Source organism: Vitis vinifera, chromosome 15 (assembly GCF_030704535.1).
Source record: "Vitis vinifera cultivar Pinot Noir 40024 chromosome 15, ASM3070453v1".
Lineage (NCBI taxonomy): Eukaryota > Viridiplantae > Streptophyta > Magnoliopsida > Vitales > Vitaceae > Vitis > Vitis vinifera.
In genome coordinates, this window is record NC_081819.1 from 17873793 (window position 1) to 17887318 (window position 13526).

A 13526-nucleotide genomic window follows, 5' to 3' on the forward strand; every position below is an offset into this window, starting at 1 on the left:
TTAGTTCAATACCACTTTAATGCTTGAAAGGCTAAAAAAATTGAACTTGATCCATCGTTCTGATCCTATTTTCAAAATATTGTTTTATATTATATTTATTTTTTTAAAGACAATTTTCTTTTATAATAATTCTCTCAAAATTTTGCAAGTTGATCATATATAATAACAATTTTTTTAAAAAAAAAAAATTCCCTTTGAAATTAACATAGTTATTTTTTTTTGGTCTAAACTAATACCATTATAAAAATAAGGATATTATAGTAATTTATTAAAATTAATATCAATTACTATATTTTTTTTTGTGTTACATCAATGCAAAAGATTTAATAACATATTTTTAAATGTCAAATTTGTTTGGAAAGTTTTCTAGAAGTGGTTCAAATAGTAGTATAAACAGGATGGAAAATGATCTCAAAATATTAGAAGAAAATACTTCAAAATTTGGGAAATGTCAAAACAAAATATCAAAGATATTTATCAAATGTGAAGTTTCATATTCAAATCAACATATAAAATCAAAGTGTCTGAAAACACACACTCTATAGGATCAGATACTGAGACAGTAGAACTCCTCAATCCTATAGACATCAAAACTTTAAGAGATCAAAAATTTTAAATCCTTCATATAGGGGCTATCCAAGTAGCCGCCAAACCTCTAACCTGGATAGGGTAAAACAAACCACTTTGTGTTTGCTTTAGAGATGCAAGACATAATAACTTTGATGATTCCTTACTAGAAGTCATGGAGTCAAACATGGCACATGAACCTGTTTATTTCAATTGTTTTCGAGACTTAGAGTTAAGTTGTATAGATGATATGTTTATACACAAAGCCTCAACTCTTAATGTTCAAACTAAAGGTTATGATATGGACCCTCGAGCCAAAAATATCCTTATAGTATATTGGATATACTATAAGGTCGTGACTACTTCAATAAATGCAAAGTCTTTACTGAAACCTACAAAAGAAAAAACCCTTTTGTTCCAAGCCAATGAGGAACATTCTTCGGTCATGACACCTGTAAAGATCCCCTGGGAATGGCTCACTCATTCAAATACCTTGAATTTTACCAAGTTAGCTCTTCCAAAACCTATTCAAAATAGGAAACCTCTCTTTATTACTCAAGATGATAAATGAAATGTTACCATCCAATTCCCAAAAAGGGAAGAGGCATAGGGTAATAGGATCTATGTCCAAGGAAGTAGAATTTCCTATCCTCCAAGACAATATTTCGAGGTAAATTCTCGAAGATCTCCAATCAAATTAGATAATGTAGACTTTACACCTAACATCCCTCAACCTAGGTATGTTATGCAAGAGTCTCCTCCAACTTCTCCAACACCCTCTTAGATGCTACCCCCTGATGAACCTCATCAGTTGATGGTCATTGATAGCACTGAACCCTTTCAAATAGATAAGGAGTATTTTAGCAAATAGTTACACCTTCCAAAGCATAATAATAAGAGAGAATGGTTTTTTTCTACCAAACTCACCACTCAAACCAGACATGAGTTTAGAGATGAGTGGTATAAGTGTATGGAAAGAAATAGGATAGATATTCCTATGTTCACCTACCTAGAGATATATGCTTCAAATAACAATATTGACTATCCTTTCTTAGAAGTCAATATTGTTAAAAAAAGACAAGTTTGGAAAATTGCGTCTAACAAAACCATAGTTTCAAATCATCCTCCTTTAGAAAAAGTTACCATAAATGTTCAAAATACAGAATTAATAGTTTCTCATTTCAAAATAATAAACCCTAAAGATAATGAAGGAAGAACAGTAACTTTAAAATATTGTAAAAACCTTCAACAACAAAATAATTTTACCAATCAAATTCTAAGTACTCTCTCATCTCAGCTTAATAGGATGTAAGACAAACTAGAAGATCGTCAAATAACCAGTCAAATTGTTACCCCACACTTTCTCGATAGAAATCTAGATAAAAATCATCCAATTTTCAAACCTGTGGAAGTAGGGAATCAAACACTAAAATTTTCAAACAATTCAAATGATTTAATAGAAACTTTAACAAAGAAGATTGAACAATTGGATCTTTCAAACAAAGCGTCAACTTCAAATACAAAGTCTGTTAATGTTATATAACAAAAATCACTCCTGAAAATGTAGATCAAATACAGACTATGTTTGAGGAATAGGACCCTCAAATAAATAGGATTGCCCATAAGTTCAAACAGCAAACCGAGACTAGGAACTATTATCCTAGACCAATTCTTCATAATCTTCAGTATGAAGAAATGAATCAAATAATTCAACCAAAATACGATGGAGATGGCATCTATGAATGGAACATAGATGGTGTTAGTGACCATCAAGTCTTAAACATTCTCCAAGAAATGATCATGACTTTTATGGCCTATAAATCCAGAGGAAATCTTGACCAATCAATCTGGACACACCTGGTAGCAGGTTTTACAGGTCAACTCAAATGATGGTGGGACAATGCTCTCACTGAAGAAGAAAAAGGCTTCATTAGATCTAGTATAGATGAAAGAGGAAACCATAATTCGATTCATACTTTAATCTATGCTATAACAAACACTTTATTAAAGATCTAATCTCTTTCCAAGCCCAAAGTTTATAAATACTTCAAAATCTCAGATGTAGAAAATTGAGTGACTATAGATGGTATAAAGAGGTATACTTTGCTAAAGTACACTCAAGAACATATTGTAACCAATCCTGTTAGAAAGAAAGACTTCTTAATGGGTTACCCAAAGTCTTTAGTCAAAGAGTTCAAATGAGGATCAAAGATATATACAATGGTATAATCCCTTATGATTCCTTAACATATGGACAACTAGCAAACTTTGTTAGCCAAGAAGCATTAAATATTTGTTCCTTGATCAAAGTTAATGCTACCCTCAAAAAGGATCTTAGATCATAAAAGAAATAGTTATGATCATTCTATGCCCAATACAAGTATGATAATCTTCTACCTCATTCAACCAAATAAGAAAAATTTTATAGATCTAAGAAGAAAAAATTAAATAAAAAATATTCAAATTTCAAAGAAAACCCTTATTATAGGAAACCTAAACACAAGAAACATTCAAATAAAAAATATCAAAGTTTTTCCTTCAAAAAGAAAGACAAAGTAGATATTAAATGTTTCAAATGTGGCAAAAAAAGACGTATTGCCCCAGATTGTCAAGTCAAAGAAATAATTGCGGATTTAGATATAGGGAAACGCCTAAAAAAGCAAATGATAAACCTTATCAAAACAGGTTCTGAGTCATCTAATCAGTCTTCAATAGATTCGTCTAGTGACAACCAGCTTCTTCTGTTCCTAATGCTTTTTGGAATAAAAGAAACATAAAGTCTCCTTACCCTATATTGATAAATTTGATGAAAGTCAAATTCTTACTAAGGCAAGGCTAATACAAATGAATGCTCAATTACTTAAGTATTGCAAATAGGAGACAAAAGATTTATTAGATAAAAATCTTATTAGAAAAAGCCAATCTCCTTAGAGTTGTGCTGTTTTCTATGTTAAAAAACTTTCGGAAATTGAAATAGGTGTTCCAAGACTTGTCATTAATTAAAAGAATTTGAATAAAATTCTCAAATGGATAAGGTATCCTATACCTAACAAGTGAGACCTTATAAGACGCCTTCATAATGCTTCAATTTTCTCAAAATTTGATATGAAGTCTAGATTTTGGCAAATTCAACTCCATGAAAAAAGATAAGTATAAAACTGCATTCACTGTTCCATTCAAGCATTATGAATGGAATGTGATGCCTTTCGATTTGAAGAATGCTCTTTCAGAATTTCAAAATATGATGAATGATATTTTCAATCCCTATACTAACTTATCCTTAGTAAATATTGATGATGTCCTTATATTTTCAAATTCTCTTGAACATCACTTCAAACACTTAGAAATTTTTCAAAAAATTGTTAGGAAAAATGGTTTAGTTGTCTCCACCCCTAAGATTAAACTATTTCAAATTATGATTAGATTTCTTGGATTTGAAATCTACCAAGGTACTATCAAACCTATTCAAATGTCAATAGAGTTTTCTAGCAAATTTCCCGATGAAATTAAGGATAAAACTCAACTTCAAAGGTTCTTAGGAAACTTAAACTATGTGTCAAACTTATATCCTAACCTTAGAACCACTATCAAACTTTTGTTTGCTAAGCTTAAACAAAATCCAAAGCCTTGGACACAAGAACACACAAATATAGTCAAACTGGTCAAAAAGCAAGTTAAGAGTCTTACTTGTTTAGGAATTCTTAACCCATATGTCTTTCCTATCATAGAGACAAATGCCTCTAATATAGGATATGGTGGTATACTAAAACAAAATTTTCAAAATCAAATCTCTAGTGTCCGTTTTCATTATGGAACATAGAATGGACCCTAGGAAAATTATTCAACCATTAAAAAAGAAATTTTAGCAATTGTTTTATGCATTCAAAAATTTCAAAAAGATGTTTTCAACAAAAAATTTATTCTTTGTGTTGATTGCAAAAATGAAAAAGAAATTCTTCAAAAGGATGTTCAAAACATTGTTTCAAAACAAATATTTGCATTATGACAAGCTATCTTGTCAGTTTTTTATTTTGAAATTGAATTTATCAAAGGTGATTCAAATTCTCTTCCTGATTTTCTATCATGTGAGTTTTTATAGGGAAAATGAGCTCTCAAAAGCCAAAAGCCTCAAAAACCACAAAAGTCCCTTATGCAATGCCCCAAGTCCAACGAGAAAAACCCAAAACTCAAAACCATAACATATTCCAAGTTCTTGGAAATCTGTCTTCAAACCAGTCCAAACAAACTTTTGCTCAAAAGGCCTCGTCAAGTCAAAGTTAGTAATATGTGGCTAAGACCCATGTGAGTTTTTTTTATTTTTATAAGTAAGCACAGAATTCATTCAAAAGAGGCGAATTAGCCCCAAAGTATACAAAGAGTATACATGGCAACTAAGGCCTTACAAGCAAAAACCAAAAAAACTCACCGCCCCTTATCTAGAGGCTAACCACTCCAGGAATCCTATAAAGGAATGAGGCTCCTCACCAATATACAATTTAGCCCAACCCCATATGTTACATATAAAAGAATATTTAAGCCTCTAAATTGCTAACTCTCCCATCCCTAAAAGCTAGTTTATTCATTTCCTTCCAAACCGTCCAAAAAATAAATAATTGAATGGAATTCCAAAGTTTTTTCCTTTTTTTCCCCACAAAAGTACCCCTCCAACTAAATAAAACCTCCTTTGCAATTTTAGGAAAAGCTCACTGAACCCCTAACAAGCCCAAAACTAAGTCCTACAGCACTTTGGCCACTGTACAATGAATGAGAATGTGATTTACATTTTCCTCTTCACAAGCACACAAAAAACAACGATTGGGTAGCTGTCATCCTCTCTTCTAGAGTTTATCAAGAGTCATAATCTTCTCCCAAGTGGCTTCCCATGCAAAGAACATAATTTTAGTTGGAACTCTCTCCACCCAAATTTTATTTTTTAGAAAAATGGCCGCCAAAGGCCTATCCAACAGGCTGTAAGCTTCCTTAACTCTAAACTGCCCATTTCCTCATTCCTTCCAAAAAACCAAATCTTCCTCCCAAGTTATCTAGTGTCACCTCAACACATGAAGCAAGTTGCCTACCATATTCAACTCCCAATCATTAAAATCCCTAATGAACCTCAAATTTCATCATCCTTCTCCAAAATTCTGGTCCCACATTTCTTCTATTGTTGCATTCCTATGAGCTGCCAAATTGAAGAGATGCGAGAATCTTTGGGACAGCGTTATATCCCCACACCAAAGGTCAGTCCAAAACCTAATTTTATTGTCTTTCCCCACTTTGAACGCCAAGTTTTCCCAGCACCATCTAGCTTCCTTTAAAATCTCTTTCCAAACCCCCACCCCAAACACACCCACAACCTTTTTAGTCCTCCAACCAAAGTCCTCTTGACCATGCTTCGCCAAAAACACTTGCTTCCAAAGAGCCTCCTTATCACAAGCAAATCTCAAAATCCATTTGCCAAGTAAAACTTTATTCAAAAGGGTTAGCTTCCTCATTCCAAGCCCCCCTTTCTCCTTATCCCCACACACCACCTCCCATTTAACAAGATGAGCTTTCTTATCCAGATTTTTCCCTCCCCACAAAAAATCTCTTTGTAGTTTTTCTAGTCTCCTTGTCACATAATTGGGCATGCGAAAGAAAGACATTTGATACACTGACATGCTTGCCATTGTGCTCTTTATAAGAGTGATTCTCCCACCCTTTGAAATATATTGTTTTTTCCAAATGGCAAGTCTCCTCCTCACTTTCTCTTCTACCCCATCCCACCCAGAGATGGTCTTATTTGGCGCCCCCAGAGGTAGTCTCAAGTAAATTGCAGGCAGCTGCCCCACCTTACACCCTAACTCCACTACCATCTCATCCACCTCTTCCATCTCCTCTATCAGAATGATCTCGCTTTTAGCCAAATTAATTCTTAACCTTGAAGCGGCTTCAAACCAAAATAGAATCCAACTCAAGTTACTTAAATGCTCATTTTTTGCCTCACAAAAAATGATTGTGTCATCGGCAAAGAGCAAGTGTGCAATGTGGACAGTCCGCCCTCTACCATGCTGAATTTTACACCTTGAGATAAATCCCCTTTCCACAGCCCTTCTAATTAGAACACTCAGCACTTCCATCCCCATGACAAAGAGATAGGAGGAAATGGGGTCCCTTTGGCGTAGCCCGTTCGAGCTTGAGAAGAAGCCAACTAGGACTTCATTCACCATGACTAAGTACTTAGCTATGGAAATACACTACCACATCCACCTCAACCAGTTTCAACCAAACCCCATTTTTTGCATAATCTTCAAAAGGAACTGCCAATTAATGTTATCATATGCCTTCTCAATATCTAGCTTACAGATTATCCATTTCTTACCCATTTTATTCCATGCGTTAATCACCTCATTTGCTGTTAGAGAGGCATCTAAAATCTGTCTTCTCGTGACAAATGCGTTCTGATAAGGGGTAACCACTTTTCCTATTACTTTTTTAAGCTTGTTGGCCAACACCTTAGCCAACAGCTTATAATGCCCCCCCCCCAAGAGGCTAATGGGTCTAAAGTCCCCTAGATCCTCGACCCCTCCTTTCTTTGGTAACAACACCAAAAAGGTATTATTGAGACTTTTGAGGAAAACATTCTATTCATAGAACTCCTTGAACATCTCTAAAATCTCTTTTTTCACAAAATCCCAGCAACTTTGCCAGAAAGTCAAAGTGAAACCGTTTGGTCCTGGGGCTTTATCCCCATTCATATCCATCAAAGCCGCCTGGACCTCAACCTCAATGAAAGGAAGCTCCAATATCCCCGCTTCTTGAAGACTGATTTGGTTAAATTGTAGGCTTCCAATGTCCGCCCTCCACTCCGAACTTTCTGAAAGCTGTTGCTGAAAGGCATTCACTACCCATTCTCTAATTTCTTGCTCCTCTGTCAACTTCACCCCATTTATCTTAATTTTGTCCATGTAATTGGCTCTTCTATGGGCGGAAGCCATACGGTGGAAATAACCCTTGTTTCTATCCCCTTCCTTTAACCATAACTCCCTTGAAGCCTGTCTCCAATGTGTTTCTTCTAAATCTACCCACTTGGCATATCCCTCATTGGCTTCCTTTTTACAAGCTAATTCCTCCACTGTCAAGCTTCTCTCACCTTTCACCCTATCCCAGTACTCCACTTGTTGGAGAGCTGCATCCTTATTGCATTCCAAATTCCCAAACACTTCCCTATTCCAAACTTTTAACTTCTGTTTCAACTCATTCAGTTTTGCAGTCAATCTGAAGCCGCCGCTACCTCTAACCTCTATTCCCTGCCACCAATTACGGATTAAATCTTTGAACCCCTCGACTTTGAACCACATATTTTCGAATCTGAAAGGAGTAGACCCTCTCCTTAGGCTACCCCCCTCAAGTAAAACTGGAAAGTGATCCGAGGTCGGCCTGGGTAACCTTCATTGGACCACTCTACTAAACTGGTCAAGCCAGCAAGGAGTTACCAGAAATCTATCTAACCTAGCCCTTGACTGGTTATTAAGGCCCCCACTCCAAGTGAAAGATCCCCCTTGCAACTGTAAGTCCACGAGGCCTAGCTTGTTTACAACCTGAGCAAACCTCCTCATAGTTGAGGTTATTCTCCCTTGCTTGCTTCTTTCACTTTGAGAGAGGATGATGTTGAAATCACCCCCTAGACACCAAGGTCCTTCCCAGATTCCTCTAATCGCCCCGATTTCTTCCCACAAACACTCCATTTCTACTCTGGTAAACTGGCCATAAACGCTCGTGAACACCTAAACCACCCCATTTTCCACATTCCTGAATCAGCAGGATAAGGAAAACTGTCCTTCCTCCCAATCTAATAATTATAGAGATCTTTTATCCAAACAAATCAAAATACCTTCAGCCGATCCAAAAGCATCCAGGGCTTTCCAGTCTAAGAATCTTCCAGAACCTAAACTACTCACCACCCTATCAGACAAAACTTGAATTTTTGTCTCCTGAATGCAGAACATCCACCTTCTGCTTCCTGATGACAAATTTAATTGCTTTCCTTTTCGTATTGTCATTCGTTCCCCTCACATTCCAGCTCAACAACTTGAGGTTCATTAGACAACCACTGACCGACCCCCTCTGCCTTGAAGAGGACATTTCTTTCTACCTTCCTCCTCATAGTTAACTGAGCATTCCAATCTCTTTAACTCCCTTTCAAATTTCGATTTTTCCAATAGGCATTTACTATGGGTCTTTTCCCTCATTTTTATGATTTTAACCAAGAAACTCAAAATTTCCTTTTTCAACCCTACAGTCGAAAATCCAAAAAATTGGCTGAACTTTGCTAGGCTACTTTCTTCCCAATTAAGAGCCCCTTCCCCCCTTCCTTCTTGTGATTCATATTGAGATGACCCCCCCTCCAAATCCCTTGCCACTGAAATAGGGCCATTAAACTCAACCAATTCCCAATAGTCATTACCATTCGCACTAGGCCCAACTGCGTCTTGGCAATTTAACACAATTCCAATATGGTAAGCCTTCCTTAACACCCCAGAATGATAAAAAAACTACCCCCCTAGAGTCCGACCAAACGAAAACAAAATAGAATGAGAAGGAGTCCTCGAATCCCTTAAACCCTCGGAGTTTGAAAAAGACCCATACCTTGAAACTTCTTTCGCCAGGGCGCTGTTTGTCAACGAGTAGTGGAAGTCTGCCTGTTGTTCTCTCCCAACTTCCTTTTTCCTCATACTTAGAAACTCCAGCTCAATATTGACTTCCCCATAGGACTTAGGTTGGGCTAAGGATTTCCCCAACAAACCTTTATTAAGCTGAAACTCGGTTGGGCCATGGCTATTCGTAACTGAAGGCCCAAAAGGCTACACCCCAAAATCCTTAAGATGGGTTAGAAACAGCTCGCTGCTCTAAGACACTGCAGGCTCAAATCGCGGCCTAATCTCCACCTCTGAAACCTTCTCCTTTCCCTTAGAGCCCTTCGACCCAACCTCAGGCCCAACCCCACCAACTCCAACCCCTTTTAAAGTTACTCATTCTGAAAGGGTTTGCGGAATAGGCTCCCCAGCCCACCTCAAGCCCAAAGTGTCCTCGGTGAGCCCAATCAAAGATGACCCAACTTCCGCCCCACCCACTGAGGATTGGATTGTTGACCCGAATTGAATCCGACCTACAGTCAAAACCCTACCCGTCCCATCCACCTACCCCAAGTAGGAAAATGTCGAGATATATCGGCGATATATCGTGTATCGGGAGGGGTCGACCCGATATTTCGTGGAGAAAAATTGGAGGGGAGATATTTCCGCAAATATCACCAAAATATCAGCGATATATCGGAGATAAATTGCCGATTTTTTAGCGATATTTCCCCTCTTTCATGCAATGTGATCTAACGGCCCAACACGTCCATGTTGATCCGATGGCCTAGATGTGATTCCAATGGTAATATGGCAATCCAATGGCCAGATTGCTCCCAGTTTTTTATCCAACGGCCAAAATTGATTTTTAACGGTAAATTAATGTTCTAACGGCTATTTTGGCCCAAATTTCATCTATTTCATCCATTTTTGCTTTCATTCTTCATTTGCTCTCTCATTACTCCAATTTTTATTAAGGTTGCTCAATTATTTAATCATTTTAAGGTATATTTGTTTTAAATTGTAATTAATTTTGTTTGCAATTGTAATTAATTAATGTGTTTTCAATTAATTAGTATGTTTGCAATATGGATGATTTAATGCTATTTTTACATTCAATTGTAATTAATTTTTATATTTTTACTTAATTAACTTAGGTTAATTTGATTATTTAATTATAAATTGATATGTTTATTTTAGATGATTATTTGTGATTTATTTTCACATTTAGAATTAAATTAAACTAGTTAACTTAGCTAAATTATTTAATTAACATGCTAAATTATTTAATTAACGTGAACTAGTATATTTTGAATATGAAATATGTTTATTTAATGAATTTAATGTGTATAAATTATTGATATTTAATAAAATGAAGTATTTTATGTGACTTTATAATGAGAACAATTACAAAATTAACATTTCTTATAGATCGACATGATATAATTACATCTAATATCATAAATTATATCATATGTATATCAAAATTTTCAATAAAACAACTTTAAAATGTCCATTATACTTCTAATTATATTATTATGAGGTTTTCCTTACATTTCCATAAGTTTTTAACAATTTTAAGCCTATCGATATTTTTTTCCAGAATATTCGCCAATATATCTTTGATATATCTGCAAAATCGAAATACCGATATATCCATGATTACCGATATTTTCATCCTTGACCTGCCCTTCCGTCCCGTCAGCTGTTCGTGACAGCGCCTCGAGCCTTGCGTTACCCTACTCTTCCACTCGCGGGTCAGCACATGCGCCTCCGTCGCCCCTAACCTCTTCTCTGGCACGATCTGTTAAGCCCCGATAGCCCTCCGACTTCTGTCTAATCGACGACAACACCTCCCACCAAAGAGGAAGGTTATAAGATATCCCATCGACTCTAATCTCCAATGAACTTGGAAGCTCACCTCCCTTTGTTTTCACTAGGATCCTAGCCCACCAGAGATTTTCCATTCTTTCCGTCAATGGATCCATGGCTACAAAACCATTGCACTCATTCCCCACCCTTCTCAGAATGGACGGGACCCAGAGTGATATTGGCAAGCCCATGATCCTCACTCAAGCTTCTTCTCTTATTTCTCTTTCTTCCAAACACCCGTAACTTGGACTCCAAAGCTCTAGACCTACCTGAATCCCACCCACCGACCTTTTCCCGAATGTGAGAACTCTTCTGGCTTCTTCCACAAATTCGAACTCTAGAAGGACTTGACTCTCTTCTAGCCAAGCCAAACCAAGCTTTCTTTTCAACCCCTAAGCACTCGCCATCAACCACCCCAACCTCTCCAGATTCTCTCATCCTGCTACTCTAGGGTTCCATCTTCCAACTAAGCAATGCCCCAATCTACTCAAATTTCTACTGATTTCCTCTCCTTCTACCTCTATTCTGACCAAAAGTCTATCTCTATTCCCCCATCTTTTTCCCATTTCAGCTTGCAGTCTTACAATGATCGACTTTTTTTTTTCTCTTTTCTATCGAGGCTCGCGATCAGATCCCGTACAATCTCCGCCATAACTGACCATTCCCCCTTTTCTCCTCTGCCTTTCAGGATACAAATACTATATCTCTTCTCTTTCACATCTACGACCCCTAACCGGATAAAGCAACCCACCTTATTGGCTTTACGCACCATGGAATAACTTCTCCCCTTCTTCTTCCAACCCTTCTCCCATTTGTCCTCTTTCCCATTCTTAACGCACTGATCCAACCCCTCCAGAAATAGCCTAATACTTGCCGGCCCCAGTCTAACCCATGACAAAACCCCCATCTTGCTTTCCACAATGAAAAACAGGGTTTTACCTCTTCTCTCCTCCACCTCAACTTCAAAAACCTTCGACTCCACCCCGAAACAATTTCCTTGCCTTTACCTCCGCTTCTCCGTTTGGTTATCTCCCTCGTCGCCATCACCCTCGCCCTCGCTCATCGTCCTTTAAATATTCTAGTCCGTATCCTATTCCTTTGCAATTTACAAAAAATAAATGGAACATTACCGTGGCTAAGACCCATGTGTTGAAGGTACAAGTTCTTGAACATTTTCAAATTTCAAACTTTGGAAAACCAGAGATTTCAAAAATCTTTTCAAAAAGAAAATATTTTCTTCAAAACAACTTAGAAAAATCTTAAGTTTTATGAGTTTATTCTGGTTGACACAGATTCTGTAAAAATTTCCCACATTCAAAATGAATCATCTATAGAAATTTGTTATTCAAAATGCAAAATTTTCAAAGTTCTTACTCAAAAAGCATGAGGTCAGTTTCTTGATACTCACAAAATGTTTTCAAAAAATTTTAGGCCAAAGTCCTTTGATTATTATGATTATATGGATGCTTGGTACTTTACTTTTTTTTCTTTCACCCTTTGATCACTCTTGGTTTTTCCATTAGGGTGATGAAATCAAAAATCAAAATGATTTTCCAAATTGGTTCCAAGAATGGTGGCTATTTTTTGGCTCCATTAAGGACATTTTCTGTCCTTAAATTCTTGAAGGATATCAATACTTTGATGATCATGGTGATCATTTGGTTCCGACTCACTGTTCAAAAGTATTATTTTTCCTTTCAAGATTTCAAAATCCCTGGATTCTCTGTTGGGACTTTGTTCTCTCACAGATGATTTCAACTCATTTTCCCCACGCATTTGGCAAATGAATTCAAAGTTAAATGGTGGTCAAACTTTGTTCCTTCCATTGCTCATCAAATTCCTTCTATACGCCAGTGGATATTTTCAAAAAATTCTTATTCAAAACCCTCTTCTTCAAAGGTTTCATTACCACTTTCTCTTTATGCTATTCTTTTTTCAAGAACTTATTTTTCTTCAGATAAAGAATACAAAAGACATCTCAAACTCCTCAAGAAAAAGGCTTCAGAAACCTTGTCTCGGTTTTCTAACTCTGGTTCTGATGATGATACTACATCCTTTACTTTCTTAGGGGATGTCAACGAAGACATGTGCTATGGACTCCCATACACACCATTGGGTTGATGCATCCAAGATGCCTTCAAACTCCCTCTTCAAAGCTCTTTAAGAGCAATAGCTCGGTTTACCTATCAAAAGCTCCATTCGTGATATGGCTTATGATGTCCTTGCTCATGGCATGGGTTACTCTCGCCCTAGTCTTTCAAAGGATCTCCGCATCCTCAAAGATCTCAAAGCACGTGGAATGAACTGTTTACATACTTCATTTGCTTCAAATTATGTCAACTGTTTGCGACTTCCAAATTCTTCAAGTTCGGGTGGGATGACAATGGTGAGTGAAAGAGACATTTTATAGAACCATTCAAATCCACAGTTCAAACCGCTTTTCAAAACAATGGATCAATTCGATGGACTTCA

At 36.7% G+C, this 13526-nt stretch overlaps 2 protein-coding genes across 2 annotated transcripts; both read right to left on the reverse strand.

Annotated features, from left to right (window-relative positions):
* Nucleotides 1-5693: 5693 nt before the first annotated feature.
* On the reverse strand, nucleotides 5694-6776 carry LOC104881895 (uncharacterized). The gene has a single exon (XM_010663408.1). It carries the CDS (start codon nucleotides 6774-6776, stop codon nucleotides 5694-5696), a length of 1083 nt encoding a protein of 360 aa, XP_010661710.1.
* Nucleotides 6777-7190: 414 nt separating this feature from the next.
* Nucleotides 7191-7907, reverse strand: LOC104881894 (uncharacterized). The gene has a single exon (XM_010663407.1). The coding sequence runs from the start codon at nucleotides 7905-7907 to the stop codon at nucleotides 7191-7193; it is 717 nt and encodes a 238-aa protein (XP_010661709.1).
* Between the last annotated feature and the right edge of the window lie 5619 nt (nucleotides 7908-13526).

What these genes read in the sequence shown, in the direction of transcription:
- LOC104881895 (XM_010663408.1), bottom strand. Translation starts at nt 6,776, where the DNA reads ATGGTGAATGAAGTCCTAGTTGGCTTCTTCTCAAGCTCGAACGGGCTA.
- LOC104881894 (XM_010663407.1), bottom strand. Translation starts at nt 7,907, where the DNA reads ATGTGGTTCAAAGTCGAGGGGTTCAAAGATTTAATCCGTAATTGGTGG.